A 17,003-nucleotide genomic window follows, 5' to 3' on the forward strand; every position below is an offset into this window, starting at 1 on the left:
GTGTTAATTGTCCATTACTCATTCAATTACTATTGGAAAGACACTCACTGAACAGCGAGTGAAGAAATTTCTGGTTGTGGTTAAATATGAAATAATTTTCTCTACCTATGATAAAATTGTTCCTGATTCGATAATATAAATAGTAAGATTTATTTGCGAATTTGAATAACAAAAAAAAAACTTCTTTATCCAGTTTCAATTCATATTCTGGATAACAATAAATCACTAAGAAAATCAATTCATTATAACTGTGATACTATTACCGTCACCAGCTATAATACCACAACAGAATATTTATTTTTCTTATAAAGTATTAGTATTTTACGACTGTTAATTCGAATTGATCAACGTGACTACAATGGGAACCAATTCTTATTCCATTAAATGGAAGTCTTGGTTATTAGGATTAATTTTCCTGTTTAACTATGTTTATGCTCAAGCAGTTATTAACAAGAATACCATTACCACCGGACCAAACCCTGGTGGATACGGGAATGGTATTATTGTCTTAGAAGGCGCTTACCTTGCTCAAGTTGATACCAATAGGGTTCAGATGTACTCCCAAGTGACTATTCAACAGGGGGGTGCATGGTATGTGGTTAACAATCAATTATCCGGTCTAACTGCCTCTTCTGACAAACCTTTCCTACAAACCTTTAATTTCCGTAACGACGGTACTATTGTTTGGGATGACAGAAATAGTACATCCAAGGGTACCTTTACTGTCGGAGATGGTAACTTCATCAATACTGGTCGTATGATGTTTGCATCTTCTAACGGTGATGCTATCAATATTTACGCTGGTTCCATTACAAATTCTGGTTATATGTACTCTTTAGGTACTAGTTCCACCAGTCCACAACAATTGACTTTAGGTGGTTCTAACCAAGTGATCATCAACAGTGGTACAATTTGTTTGGCTAACAGTTCATGGTCTGTAAGTGGTGATATTCAAGGTGTTGGTTGTGTTAATGTTGCTGACCATGCGGTCGTTAACGTCGGAAACCATAATATCCAACAACAGTATGTTTATTTGTCTACCTCTACATCCGGTCTTGCTGTTAGCAATGGTCAAAACACTCCTGTCTATGGTTTTGGTAACAGTAACTACTTCATTTTCCCTCTTTTCCCAATCAAGGCCTTTACTTATAGTAATACCACTGGTATAGTTGACTTTACTACAGGTTACCTAGGTTTGCAGCATTTTACAGTCGTCATTGGATTTAATTACAATGCTTCATTATTTCAAATCGTCGACCAAATAAATATTCAGGGAACAACTTATACAAACAGTGTTTTTTCATACAATGCTCCACCACCAGCTGCTCCACCTTCCATATGTCAAAAGTGTGTGGAAATTCCTCTGTACACTTTCAAAGTGCCAGATGCTTATGAAACCCTAAATTCTCTAGGTTTCCCAGAAACGATTTCTTTTTACGAGGATTACGAAAATGGTATTCCAGTCATTGCCACCTCGACAATTTATACTCCTCCTCCCCTATACACTATAACTCGTAAGAATGCTATGAACTTAACTGAAACCGATTTAGTATTTAGAATTGTTGGTGTTGATCTTCAAGGTAACAACGTAACCTTGTATAGTACTGTTCCAATCATCGCACCATCAACAGATTATACTACTTTAATAACAACGAACGGTTCATCTGTTACTGCCTTAGTGCATTATATTACAACATTCAATAGTAATGGTCTCTACACTTTAACTGAGACCTTGACTGACCTCAATGATTTAGGTGTCAATTACACAACAACCATAACAGGTGCCAATTTTACAAGTACAGCCTTTATAGAATTCTTCCCAACCCATGATGAAATAAATCACACATCTACCCATACAGTGACACATTTTCTCGGTCCAGCCGAATTGGGTCTTGACTATACCACTACACATACCAACTCAGATGGTTCAGTTGAAACTGATTTTGTTCATCATATCAATAGTACTGACAAATTTGGTAATGTTCATGACGTTATTGTAACTTCTAAAATTGAAGAAAACAATACTAATAATTTAACCCAAAGCACTAGTTCTAATACACTAGCCGAAGATTACACTACTGTTGTTACCAACTCTGACGGTAGTGTTGAAACCGAAGCTATAATCCACATTACTACGACTGATGCCGCTGGTAACCCAGTGGTAATTGAAAGCACTTCTGTTATTGGTGCTGGCAACGGCAGTAACAACGGCGGTAACGCAACCTCCAGCAGCAGCTCCATTGACACTGCTAAGGACGACTACACCACTGTTGTGACCAATGCTGATGGTAGTGTTCAGACCGAGTCTATCCACCACATCACTAGCACCAACTCTGCTGGCCAACCAGTTGTGATTGAAAGCACATCTGTTATTAGTGCTGGCAACGGCGGTAACAACGGCGGTAACCCAGCCTCCAGCAGCAGCTCCATTGACACTGCTAAGGACGACTACACCACTGTTGTGACCAATGCTGATGGTAGTGTTCAGACCGAGTCTATCCACCACATCACTAGCACCAACTCTGCTGGCCAACCAGTTGTGATTGAAAGCACATCTGTTATTAGTGCTGGCAACGGCGGTAACAACGGCGGTAACCCAGCCTCCAGCAGCAGCTCCATTGACACTGCTAAGGACGACTACACCACTGTTGTGACCAATGCTGATGGTAGTGTTCAGACCGAGTCTATCCACCACATCACTAGCACCAACTCTGCTGGCCAACCAGTTGTGATTGAAAGCACATCTGTTATTAGTGCTGGCAACGGCGGTAACAACGGCGGTAACCCAGCCTCCAGCAGCAGCTCCATTGACACTGCTAAGGACGACTACACTACCAGCATCACCCACTCCGACGGTAGTGTTGACACTGAGGTTGTCCACCACGTTACTTCCACCGACTCTGCTGGTAATGTGACCACTGGTGTTGTTACCAGTAAGTTCAACCCAGCTGTTGACGACTACACCACTGTTGTGACCAATGCTGATGGTAGTGTTCAGACCGAGTCTATCCACCACATCACTAGCACCAACTCTGCTGGCCAACCAGTTGTGATTGAAAGCACATCTGTTATTAGTGCTGGCAACGGCGGTAACAACGGCGGTAACCCAGCCTCCAGCAGCAGCTCCATTGACACTGCTAAGGACGACTACACCACTGTTGTGACCAATGCTGATGGTAGTGTTCAGACCGAGTCTATCCACCACATCACTAGCACCAACTCTGCTGGCCAACCAGTTGTGATTGAAAGCACATCTGTTATTAGTGCTGGCAACGGCGGTAACAACGGCGGTAACCCAGCCTCCAGCAGCAGCTCCATTGACACTGCTAAGGACGACTACACCACTGTTGTGACCAATGCTGATGGTAGTGTTCAGACCGAGTCTATCCACCACATCACTAGCACCAACTCTGCTGGCCAACCAGTTGTGATTGAAAGCACATCTGTTATTAGTGCTGGCAACGGCGGTAACAACGGCGGTAACCCAGCCTCCAGCAGCAGCTCCATTGACACTGCTAAGGACGACTACACTACCAGCATCACCCACTCCGACGGTAGTGTTGACACTGAGGTTGTCCACCACGTTACTTCCACCGACTCTGCTGGTAATGTGACCACTGGTGTTGTTACCAGTAAGTTCAACCCAGCTGTTGACGACTACACCACTGTTGTGACCAATGCTGATGGTAGTGTTCAGACCGAGTCTATCCACCACATCACTAGCACCAACTCTGCTGGCCAACCAGTTGTGATTGAAAGCACATCTGTTATTAGTGCTGGCAACGGCGGTAACAACGGCGGTAACCCAGCCTCCAGCAGCAGCTCCATTGACACTGCTAAGGACGACTACACCACTGTTGTGACCAATGCTGATGGTAGTGTTCAGACCGAGTCTATCCACCACATCACTAGCACCAACTCTGCTGGCCAACCAGTTGTGATTGAAAGCACATCTGTTATTAGTGCTGGCAACGGCGGTAACAACGGCGGTAACCCAGCCTCCAGCAGCAGCTCCATTGACACTGCTAAGGACGACTACACCACTGTTGTGACCAATGCTGATGGTAGTGTTCAGACCGAGTCTATCCACCACATCACTAGCACCAACTCTGCTGGCCAACCAGTTGTGATTGAAAGCACATCTGTTATTAGTGCTGGCAACGGCGGTAACAACGGCGGTAACCCAGCCTCCAGCAGCAGCTCCATTGACACTGCTAAGGACGACTACACCACTGTTGTGACCAATGCTGATGGTAGTGTTCAGACCGAGTCTATCCACCACATCACTAGCACCAACTCTGCTGGCCAACCAGTTGTGATTGAAAGCACATCTGTTATTAGTGCTGGCAACGGCGGTAACAACGGCGGTAACCCAGCCTCCAGCAGCAGCTCCATTGACACTGCCAAGGACGACTACACTACCAGCATCACCCACTCCGACGGTAGTGTTGACACTGAGGTTGTCCACCACGTTACTTCCACCGACTCTGCTGGTAATGTGAACACTGGTGTTGTTACCAGTAAGTTCAACCCAGCTGTTGACGACTACACCACTGTTGTGACCAATGCTGATGGTAGTGTTCAGACCGAGTCTATCCACCACATCACTAGCACCAACTCTGCTGGCCAACCAGTTGTGATTGAAAGCACATCTGTTATTAGTGCTGGCAACGGCGGTAACAACGGCGGTAACCCAGCCTCCAGCAGCAGCTCCATTGACACTGCTAAGGACGACTACACCACTGTTGTGACCAATGCTGATGGTAGTGTTCAGACCGAGTCTATCCACCACATCACTAGCACCAACTCTGCTGGCCAACCAGTTGTGATTGAAAGCACATCTGTTATTAGTGCTGGCAACGGCGGTAACAACGGCGGTAACCCAGCCTCCAGCAGCAGCTCCATTGACACTGCCAAGGACGACTACACTACCAGCATCACCCACTCCGACGGTAGTGTTGACACTGAGGTTGTCCACCACGTTACTTCCACCGACTCTGCTGGTAATGTGAACACTGGTGTTGTTACCAGTAAGTTCAACCCAGCTGTTGACGACTACACCACTGTTGTGACCAATGCTGATGGTAGTGTTCAGACCGAGTCTATCCACCACATCACTAGCACCAACTCTGCTGGCCAACCAGTTGTGATTGAAAGCACATCTGTTATTAGTGCTGGCAACGGCGGTAACAACGGCGGTAACCCAGCCTCCAGCAGCAGCTCCATTGACACTGCTAAGGACGACTACACCACTGTTGTGACCAATGCTGATGGTAGTGTTCAGACCGAGTCTATCCACCACATCACTAGCACCAACTCTGCTGGCCAACCAGTTGTGATTGAAAGCACATCTGTTATTAGTGCTGGCAACGGCGGTAACAACGGCGGTAACCCAGCCTCCAGCAGCAGCTCCATTGACACTGCTAAGGACGACTACACCACTGTTGTGACCAATGCTGATGGTAGTGTTCAGACCGAGTCTATCCACCACATCACTAGCACCAACTCTGCTGGCCAACCAGTTGTGATTGAAAGCACATCTGTTATTAGTGCTGGCAACGGCGGTAACAACGGCGGTAACCCAGCCTCCAGCAGCAGCTCCATTGACACTGCTAAGGACGACTACACTACCAGCATCACCCACTCCGACGGTAGTGTTGACACTGAGGTTGTCCACCACGTTACTTCCACCGACTCTGCTGGTAATGTGAACACTGGTGTTGTTACCAGTAAGTTCAACCCAGCTGTTGACGACTACACCACTGTTGTGACCAATGCTGATGGTAGTGTTCAGACCGAGTCTATCCACCACATCACTAGCACCAACTCTGCTGGCCAACCAGTTGTGATTGAAAGCACATCTGTTATTAGTGCTGGCAACGGCGGTAACAACGGCGGTAACCCAGCCTCCAGCAGCAGCTCCATTGACACTGCTAAGGACGACTACACCACTGTTGTGACCAATGCTGATGGTAGTGTTCAGACCGAGTCTATCCACCACATCACTAGCACCAACTCTGCTGGCCAACCAGTTGTGATTGAAAGCACATCTGTTATTAGTGCTGGCAACGGCGGTAACAACGGCGGTAACCCAGCCTCCAGCAGCAGCTCCATTGACACTGCCAAGGACGACTACACTACCAGCATCACCCACTCCGACGGTAGTGTTGACACTGAGGTTGTCCACCACGTTACTTCCACCGACTCTGCTGGTAATGTGAACACTGGTGTTGTTACCAGTAAGTTCAACCCAGCTGTTGACGACTACACCACTGTTGTGACCAATGCTGATGGTAGTGTTCAGACCGAGTCTATCCACCACATCACTAGCACCAACTCTGCTGGCCAACCAGTTGTGATTGAAAGCACATCTGTTATTAGTGCTGGCAACGGCGGTAACAACGGCGGTAACCCAGCCTCCAGCAGCAGCTCCATTGACACTGCTAAGGACGACTACACCACTGTTGTGACCAATGCTGATGGTAGTGTTCAGACCGAGTCTATCCACCACATCACTAGCACCAACTCTGCTGGCCAACCAGTTGTGATTGAAAGCACATCTGTTATTAGTGCTGGCAACGGCGGTAACAACGGCGGTAACCCAGCCTCCAGCAGCAGCTCCATTGACACTGCCAAGGACGACTACACTACCAGCATCACCCACTCCGACGGTAGTGTTGACACTGAGGTTGTCCACCACGTTACTTCCACCGACTCTGCTGGTAATGTGAACACTGGTGTTGTTACCAGTAAGTTCAACCCAGCTGTTGACGACTACACCACTGTTGTGACCAATGCTGATGGTAGTGTTCAGACCGAGTCTATCCACCACATCACTAGCACCAACTCTGCTGGCCAACCAGTTGTGATTGAAAGCACATCTGTTATTAGTGCTGGCAACGGCGGTAACAACGGCGGTAACCCAGCCTCCAGCAGCAGCTCCATTGACACTGCTAAGGACGACTACACCACTGTTGTGACCAATGCTGATGGTAGTGTTCAGACCGAGTCTATCCACCACATCACTAGCACCAACTCTGCTGGCCAACCAGTTGTGATTGAAAGCACATCTGTTATTAGTGCTGGCAACGGCGGTAACAACGGCGGTAACCCAGCCTCCAGCAGCAGCTCCATTGACACTGCTAAGGACGACTACACCACTGTTGTGACCAATGCTGATGGTAGTGTTCAGACCGAGTCTATCCACCACATCACTAGCACCAACTCTGCTGGCCAACCAGTTGTGATTGAAAGCACATCTGTTATTAGTGCTGGCAACGGCGGTAACAACGGCGGTAACCCAGCCTCCAGCAGCAGCTCCATTGACACTGCTAAGGACGACTACACTACCAGCATCACCCACTCCGACGGTAGTGTTGACACTGAGGTTGTCCACCACGTTACTTCCACCGACTCTGCTGGTAATGTGAACACTGGTGTTGTTACCAGTAAGTTCAACCCAGCTGTTGACGACTACACCACTGTTGTGACCAATGCTGATGGTAGTGTTCAGACCGAGTCTATCCACCACATCACTAGCACCAACTCTGCTGGCCAACCAGTTGTGATTGAAAGCACATCTGTTATTAGTGCTGGCAACGGCGGTAACAACGGCGGTAACCCAGCCTCCAGCAGCAGCTCCATTGACACTGCTAAGGACGACTACACCACTGTTGTGACCAATGCTGATGGTAGTGTTCAGACCGAGTCTATCCACCACATCACTAGCACCAACTCTGCTGGCCAACCAGTTGTGATTGAAAGCACATCTGTTATTAGTGCTGGCAACGGCGGTAACAACGGCGGTAACCCAGCCTCCAGCAGCAGCTCCATTGACACTGCCAAGGACGACTACACTACCAGCATCACCCACTCCGACGGTAGTGTTGACACTGAGGTTGTCCACCACGTTACTTCCACCGACTCTGCTGGTAATGTGAACACTGGTGTTGTTACCAGTAAGTTCAACCCAGCTGTTGACGACTACACCACTGTTGTGACCAATGCTGATGGTAGTGTTCAGACCGAGTCTATCCACCACATCACTAGCACCAACTCTGCTGGCCAACCAGTTGTGATTGAAAGCACATCTGTTATTAGTGCTGGCAACGGCGGTAACAACGGCGGTAACCCAGCCTCCAGCAGCAGCTCCATTGACACTGCTAAGGACGACTACACCACTGTTGTGACCAATGCTGATGGTAGTGTTCAGACCGAGTCTATCCACCACATCACTAGCACCAACTCTGCTGGCCAACCAGTTGTGATTGAAAGCACATCTGTTATTAGTGCTGGCAACGGCGGTAACAACGGCGGTAACCCAGCCTCCAGCAGCAGCTCCATTGACACTGCTAAGGACGACTACACCACTGTTGTGACCAATGCTGATGGTAGTGTTCAGACCGAGTCTATCCACCACATCACTAGCACCAACTCTGCTGGCCAACCAGTTGTGATTGAAAGCACATCTGTTATTAGTGCTGGCAACGGCGGTAACAACGGCGGTAACCCAGCCTCCAGCAGCAGCTCCATTGACACTGCCAAGGACGACTACACTACCAGCATCACCCACTCCGACGGTAGTGTTGACACTGAGGTTGTCCACCACGTTACTTCCACCGACTCTGCTGGTAATGTGAACACTGGTGTTGTTACCAGTAAGTTCAACCCAGCTGTTGACGACTACACCACTGTTGTGACCAATGCTGATGGTAGTGTTCAGACCGAGTCTATCCACCACATCACTAGCACCAACTCTGCTGGCCAACCAGTTGTGATTGAAAGCACATCTGTTATTAGTGCTGGCAACGGCGGTAACAACGGCGGTAACCCAGCCTCCAGCAGCAGCTCCATTGACACTGCCAAGGACGACTACACTACCAGCATCACCCACTCCGACGGTAGTGTTGACACTGAGGTTGTCCACCACGTTACTTCCACCGACTCTGCTGGTAATGTGAACACTGGTGTTGTTACCAGTAAGTTCAACCCAGCTGTTGACGACTACACCACTGTTGTGACCAATGCTGATGGTAGTGTTCAGACCGAGTCTATCCACCACATCACTAGCACCAACTCTGCTGGCCAACCAGTTGTGATTGAAAGCACATCTGTTATTAGTGCTGGCAACGGCGGTAACAACGGCGGTAACCCAGCCTCCAGCAGCAGCTCCATTGACACTGCCAAGGACGACTACACTACCAGCATCACCCACTCCGACGGTAGTGTTGACACTGAGGTTGTCCACCACGTTACTTCCACCGACTCTGCTGGTAATGTGAACACTGGTGTTGTTACCAGTAAGTTCAACCCAGCTGTTGACGACTACACCACTGTTGTGACCAACGCCGACGGTAGTGTCCATACCGAGTCTATCCACCACATCACTACGACTGATGCTGCTGGTAAGCCAGTTGTCATTGTCAGCACCTCTGAAATTACTGGCGGTAACAATGGTGGCAACAACGGTGGCAACCCAGCCTCCAGCAGCAGCTCCATTGACACTGCTAAGGACGACTACACTACCAGCATCACCCACTCCGACGGTAGTGTTGACACTGAGGTTGTCCACCACGTTACTTCCACCGACTCTGCTGGTAATGTGAACACTGGTGTTGTTACTAGTAAGTTCAACCCAGCTGTTGACGACTACACCACTGTTGTGACCAACGCCGACGGTAGTGTCCATACCGAGTCTATCCACCACATCACTACGACTGATGCTGCTGGTAAGCCAGTTGTCATTGTCAGCACCTCTGAAATTACTGGCGGTAACAATGGTGGCAACAACGGTGGCAACCCAGCCTCCAGCAGCAGCTCCATTGACACTGCTAAGGACGACTACACTACCAGCATCACCCACTCCGACGGTAGTGTTGACACTGAGGTTGTCCACCACGTTACTTCCACCGACTCTGCTGGTAATGTGAACACTGGTGTTGTTACCAGTAAGTTCAACCCAGCTGTTGACGACTACACCACTGTTGTGACCAACGCCGACGGTAGTGTCCATACCGAGTCTATCCACCACATCACTACGACTGATGCTGCTGGTAAGCCAGTTGTCATTGTCAGCACCTCTGAAATTACTGGCGGTAACAATGGTGGCAACAACGGTGGCAACCCAGCCTCCAGCAGCAGCTCCATTGACACTGCTAAGGACGACTACACTACCAGCATCACCCACTCCGACGGTAGTGTTGACACTGAGGTTGTCCACCACGTTACTTCCACCGACTCTGCTGGTAATGTGAACACTGGTGTTGTTACCAGTAAGTTCAACCCAGCTGTTGACGACTACACCACTGTTGTGACCAACGCCGACGGTAGTGTCCATACCGAGTCTATCCACCACATCACTACGACTGATGCTGCTGGTAAGCCAGTTGTCATTGTCAGCACCTCTGAAATTACTGGCGGTAACAATGGTGGCAACAACGGTGGCAACCCAGCCTCCAGCAGCAGCTCCATTGACACTGCTAAGGACGACTACACTACCAGCATCACCCACTCCGACGGTAGTGTTGACACTGAGGTTGTCCACCACGTTACTTCCACCGACTCTGCTGGTAATGTTATTACCACTGCTGTTACTGAGTTACCTGCTTCAACCATTGAAGATACATATTATGTGTCGGATGGTGAGACAATTCACAAAGAAGTTATTGTTTCTCTATATACAGACAGCGATGGCCATATTGCCACATCAACTTGGACGGAACTATACAAAACATTAGTAGATGCCAATCCAGTGTATTTATCTTCGGAACAACAATCTTCTACAGGATTGTCAACTGTTTCTTCTGCCTCTACTACTAAGAGTTCTACGTCAGTTACATCTGCTAGTACTCCAATTTCTTCAGGAATTGGAATCGACAAGTCCAGCGACCACCTATCAGTTATAACAACTAACGGACAAGAATCAACAGCTCTTGTTTCCCATGTTACAACTACGGATGCTAACGGTAACCCAACAACTTACGAAACCACTGTACCAACTAACGATCATTTGACAACGTTCACCACCAACGGTGAATTAACAACTGCTCTTGTTTCTCACGTTACAACTACAGATTCCAACGGCCACCCAACAACGATTGCCACAATTGTTCCAACATCTCCAGGCTCTGGCTCCTCTGGCTCTGGTTCCTCTGGCTCTGGATCTTCAGGTTCTGGCTCATCAGGTTCAGGTTCAGGTTCAAACGCAGGCTCCTCTGGTTCAGGTTCAGGTTCAGGTTCAGGTTCATCCGGCTCTGGTTCCTCTGGTTCTGGTTCTACTGGTTCTGGCTCTTCAGGCTCTGGTTCTGGTTCTACTGGTTCTGGCTCTTCAGGTTCATCCGGCTCAGGTTCATCCGGCTCTGGTTCTACTGGTTCTGGCTCCTCTGGTTCTGGTTCTACTGGTTCTGGCTCTTCAGGCTCTGGTTCTGGCTCTACTGGTTCTGGCTCTTCAGGCTCTGGTTCTGGTTCTACTGGTTCTGGCTCTTCAGGCTCTGGTTCTGGTTCTACTGGTTCTGGCTCTTCTGGTTCATCCGGCTCAGGTTCATCCGGCTCTGGCTCCTCTGGCTCCTCTGGTTCTACTGGTTCTGGATCTTCAGGTTCTGGCTCATCAGGTTCAGGTTCAGGTTCAAACGCAGGCTCCTCTGGTTCAGGTTCAGGTTCATCCGGCTCTGGTTCCTCTGGCTCTTCAGGCTCTGGTTCTGGCTCTACTGGTTCTGGCTCTTCAGGCTCTGGTTCTGGTTCTACTGGTTCTGGCTCTTCTGGTTCATCCGGCTCAGGTTCATCCGGCTCTTCAGGCTCTGGTTCTGGTTCTACTGGTTCTGGTTCTGGTTCATCCGGCTCTGGTTCTACTGGTTCTGGCTCCAGCTCTTCCGGCTCCAGCTCTTCCGGCTCTGGTTCATCCGGCTCTGGTTCAGGTTCAGGTTCAAACGCAGGCTCTTCTGGTTCAGGCTCTAGCTCTTCCGGCTCTGGTTCATCCGGCTCTGGCTCCTCTGGTTCTGGCTCCTCTGGTTCTGGTTCCTCTGGTTCTGGTTCCTCTGGTTCCTCTGGTTCCTCTGGTTCTGGTTCCTCTGGTTCCTCTGGTTCTGGTTCCTCTGGTTCCTCTGGTTCCTCTGGTTCCTCTGGTTCCTCTGGTTCCTCTGGTTCCTCTGGTTCTGGTTCCTCTGGTTCCTCTGGTTCCTCTGGTTCCTCTGGATCACACCCAGCCTCTCAAACGATTATTTCGCCAGGTATTGGGTCTCAACAATTACACAATGCTGCCAACTCCATGGTCGCCGTCCCATCGTACTATTACATTATACCTTTAGCTGCTTTGTTCCTAATTTAAATAAATTAGGCCGGCAACGTAGATATGGGATATTATTTCTAAAAAATTATACAATAAATTTGAATTCATGAGTGATATTATGAACGATGCCTTTCCCCAGTATCGCTAATAATAATAGCTTTTTAATGAAAATCATTCAATCAGTTCGTATATTGACTAACGTTTTTATTCAATTTGAAGTCTAGTTCTTTCGACGTTATATATTATAGTTCTTAACTCAAAAATAAACAAAATTTATATTAAAATATCATGATATTAGAATAGTTATTATTTGATTTAAATAACATTGGTTTTTATTCAGCCGCTGTCTGTATAAAGGTCTAAAATAGGAGATCCTATTTTTGTTACGTATTCAGAAGTCTATAAACAAATATGTTAAAGTGTCAGTCAAAGAACGATAGGCTAATTCCTTCTTGTAAAAACTTCAAAATAATATTATGTATGTCCCCTAAAGTTATTCAAGTTCAAATATAGAGGCTGCCTTCATGAAATCCACTTATAAAGTGTACATCGATTATTCTAAGACTGGTTTTAATTTAGCGAGGAAACCCGAATTCTCAAGTTGGTTAGTTAAAAAAAATCAGTCATACTATTGCACTCCTTCAATTAGGAATTGTTTATTGAATCAATAAATATATAAAGTATCACATGCTAGATTACATTCGTGAATTTAGTATACTTCAAGTTTGTATAAATATACTATTTACTCTATCTATTTAAAACCAGTAGTTGATAATCTTGATCTTGTTTTCGTTTTTCAAGTGTTTCTCACTCTATATTTCCACTTTAATAAATGGTATTGAGTTTTATGTCGCAGCTCCGTAATAATCGTTCATACAAGAGAGTAGATTGTAGTAATTATAGAACTGTTTATATAATGTGATTGTTTTAACTGACGTAAATTATTTAATATCCCTAATACAATTTTTCGTTTTGGTGCAAAAATTTCTAGAATCATGTTCAATTCAACAGTTTATTTTCTAATGATATGATATGTTCCCTGGTCAACTATCAATTAGATCAAACTATCAATTAGGTTATCTAGGTGTGGTGGAAAATGAATGCAATATGTAATATATATATATACCTGGTTTACATGATATGAATCCATAAAATAGGCAAAATATCATTTTATCATTATTTTTATCACTAAGTAAATTGGACCTAATGACATCTACAAATGTCCACGACGATGAGGGATGCTGCTTTATATCTAAGATATTTTATTATTTTATTTTATCGTTACTTTGTTTATAACAAGACAGCCAATTCTGGGACAATTAGAAAAGAACAGTTTTAATAAGATAGATGTCATGTTTATTGAAAATAATTCATAGACAAAGATAAAAAAACAACAAAAAAACAAAAAAAAAAACACTTCAACTAGGAAAGAATGTATAAATAGAATAATTCTCAGTTAATCCAAATTCATTAATATGAATAAACACTTAACACTTAAAATCTAATTTCCTCTTATTAATTAGCAGTTTAACTTTACGAATAATATCAAACAGGATAGAAAAAAATATATTGATTTAATAGAGTCATGGATATTAATAGTAGCATTCTGAATCTTGCCTTTTATTTTCGAACTGAAATAACAATAAGGGAGTAATAGTAAAGCGGTCCAGATTATTACTAATACTTTTAAGAAATGCTTTCCTGGCAAGTGATTCTGTACCCTGTGTTACTGCATAACTGCATTGTGAAGCTATGCTAGTCAATATTCAGCTTAAAAGTGAAATCTGTCATGTATTAGTTAATATTTGTGACTATTGTTGTTCATTCATGTCATCATGTAAAAATTTGTTATCTCACTTTTTTCACTGCAATAATACTTATTACTGTTTATCATATTTATTTCTCTTTTTAAATAAAAGTTTATTATATCATGGTAACAGACAATTTAATCACAATATTTAATTTTCTGATAAAAGCTCTAAAAAAGAATTAACAAACTTTATCTTTGTATTATAATAATCAATCTTAACATCACTACGTTCCAGGTCCATCAAAAATATACAGATGGTAAATCAGAACTTTTATGAAGATTCTTGCAAAAATAGAGAGAATGAAAATAGAGAGACAGTAAATTAGATATCTCCTAATTGATTAGAAAATGCCTTACCCCAATTACTTCGCAGAGCAATAAAATCATTACATGAAACCGGTTTACTGTAATATGAAACTAAATTTAATTATTTTGTCCCCATGTACAATAAACCTTTTATATCTAGCACGTCCAACGTTTCTTTATGTAGCACGACACTAATACGAGGATAGCTCTCCTTTACTCCACTGCCCGAAAACTAGTTTCAATCAAAGAGTGGGTGAATTTCAGCACCACAACTGACAAATGCCATTACTCAAAATTCTCCTGATGTAAGAAACAGAAGCCAAAAAATATTTCTATCTCTCATTTATTTCAAACATGTGACACCATTAACATAGCGTTATTATATCATCCTTCTTCTTATTAAAGAATAAAATTGAAAATCAGTTGACTAATAACATCAATGAAAATTTTTTTTAAATTTCTTGAAAATTTTTAAAATTTTTTTTTTTTTTGACAGCATAAAAAATTTTTTTTCCACCCAGTTGAACAAACTACGAGAGCCACAAACTTTGATATTAGAATCCCATGTTTGGTATCAATACAATTATTCACAACTAACTTGGCCACACAGCTTCTGTCATTAACCTGATCAAAAATAGAATCTACACTGCAAACTAGCTTTGAAAGTATGAGACATGAATGATAACACATATTGACAGAAGATGAAAGATGGATAGAACTACATCTGATTGTTGTATGACGTTGAAGTTAATGATATAACCAGTTATTTATAAACTAATACACCTAAATAATGAGAATTTCTAGTCATTTCCTAACCAATAGTGCATACCCCACATTTGTTAAATTTCATGTGACGTTCATATGCTGACCTTTCCAGTTGTTCCTTCATCTTTTCAACCGACGAAGGTATTATTCAGGACATCTATTTAAACAAAACTAGGTGTTTCAAGAGCCGCTGTACTTCTGTCTCAATGCCATGACCGCTACGAAAATAGAACACAAGGAAGAAAATATTTCTCCTTATTCAAGCATATACATAAATTAAAAATATAGTTTTCTTGCTGTTCTCTTGATTCTCTTGATATTAATTTTTTATTTATTTATTTTGAAGTAAACAGCAAAATATGTAGAAGTTGGAGATTTAGGTAAAACGTACCAAGATAATTTACAACCATGTAGAATAACATCTGATTTTCAGTTCTGCCCTTTTTTTTTTTGTTTTTTATTTTATTTTTTATTTTATTGTTAATTTCTCTTTTATTGTTGAACTATTATTGAAGCTTATACTGTGAATTTGAAGGAAACCTTTCGGCAATATACCATAAATCCATTATATCATGATAATCCTCTAAATACGAAATTAAGCGAAATACTAATGTCAAATTAATGTCCTAACAAATACAAAAAATTAAAAAAGAAAACAACAAAAGTGGGTGAGATAGTTAGTCTTATGTCGTAATACAATCCAACTATCGGGAAGAGTCTTTTCTTTTAACTCTTCAACAGCTAATGTTTTCCACCCATTATATATTGCAAGTAGTTCCTAACGGTTCCGTACCGTTCCGATGACGCTTCAAAGCATATCCCGAAGTACAGTTGAGATTCCGGTATTCAGACAGCCAGTTCCAAATGCTGCTTCTGCTTCAAAATACTGTGGATTTCAAATAACAGAAAATACCTACATGTGTATACTCACGCATACAAACCGTAGTAAGCCTCCCCCCATCACGGTAGTGTAATATTTACTGTATTTCTAGACCAGGAGTAGTTGCCTCACACTGGGACTCTCCTATGAGGCCACTTTCCCCATAAAGTGTTATTTCTAGTATGAATTAGTAAATCTTAGTGGATCGATTGAATAATTAAATACACGCTATGAACAGAAATATATTAGGCACTATAAGAATTTACTAAGCCCTTCTTGATTACACTATTATAATTTTAACCCGTTGCGTGACAGAAGGGAAATGAATTGAAAACATCAATAATACTAGTGAATAGGATTTTCAATGGTAATATTGTACCTAGAAGTAAACGAGGCAAAAAAAAATATCTAACACAACTGTATTTTTTACTTTATTTGTTTATTTATTCCATATAGGACCATATTTTTTCTTTTTACATAAATATCAGGACATTTAGATTTGTTAAAAGTAATAATGGTTTAACTGTTAACTGGTTGTTATTATTTTATTATCCTTTCTTTCTTTCCAAACGCTTAAATATTTCATTTAGGTTTCAAAAAGTAATAAAGCTTGCTCCGTATTTTCTATCTATATTAGAAAAAGGCTGCTAATAATCCTAACTAAATTGACTAGTGTGTAGGACAAATACAATTGCTACTAAAAATAATTTTGCAATGCCTCAAGACATTTTCCAACAAACGTAAAAAATATCTTTGGGAAAAATTTTATTATAATTTATTTTTTTTTTTTTACAAATTATATTTATTTTCATATTTTCCTTCTGGACAACTTTACCTTTCTAAATTTCGATTGCGCTTCTAGAATTATGTTTAGATTATTAAATTTTAGTAGGATGTTTTTGAAGGCGAACGGAATGTCCAAATTGGTCTATTTCAATAAACAATAGTAATTGCATTTG

At 43.3% G+C, this 17,003-nt stretch overlaps 2 protein-coding genes across 2 annotated transcripts; both read left to right on the plus strand.

Moving 5' to 3' along the window:
- Positions 1 to 358: 358 nt before the first annotated feature.
- RNJ42_00582 (uncharacterized protein) lies at positions 359 to 12,322 on the plus strand (the record flags this gene model as incomplete). The annotated part of the gene is made up of 1 exon (XM_071050752.1): positions 359 to 12,322. One exon carries the CDS (start codon positions 359 to 361, stop codon positions 12,320 to 12,322), a length of 11,964 nt encoding a protein of 3,987 aa, XP_070908542.1.
- Positions 12,323 to 15,964: 3,642 nt separating this feature from the next.
- RNJ42_00583 (uncharacterized protein) lies at positions 15,965 to 16,138 on the plus strand (the record flags this gene model as incomplete). The annotated part of the gene is made up of 1 exon (XM_071050753.1): positions 15,965 to 16,138. One exon carries the CDS (start codon positions 15,965 to 15,967, stop codon positions 16,136 to 16,138), a length of 174 nt encoding a protein of 57 aa, XP_070908543.1.
- Positions 16,139 to 17,003: the final 865 nt, after the last annotated feature.

Source organism: Nakaseomyces bracarensis (genome assembly GCF_045282275.1).
Source record: "Nakaseomyces bracarensis strain CBM3 chromosome Unknown Scaff3_0, whole genome shotgun sequence".
Lineage (NCBI taxonomy): Eukaryota > Fungi > Ascomycota > Saccharomycetes > Saccharomycetales > Saccharomycetaceae > Nakaseomyces > Nakaseomyces bracarensis.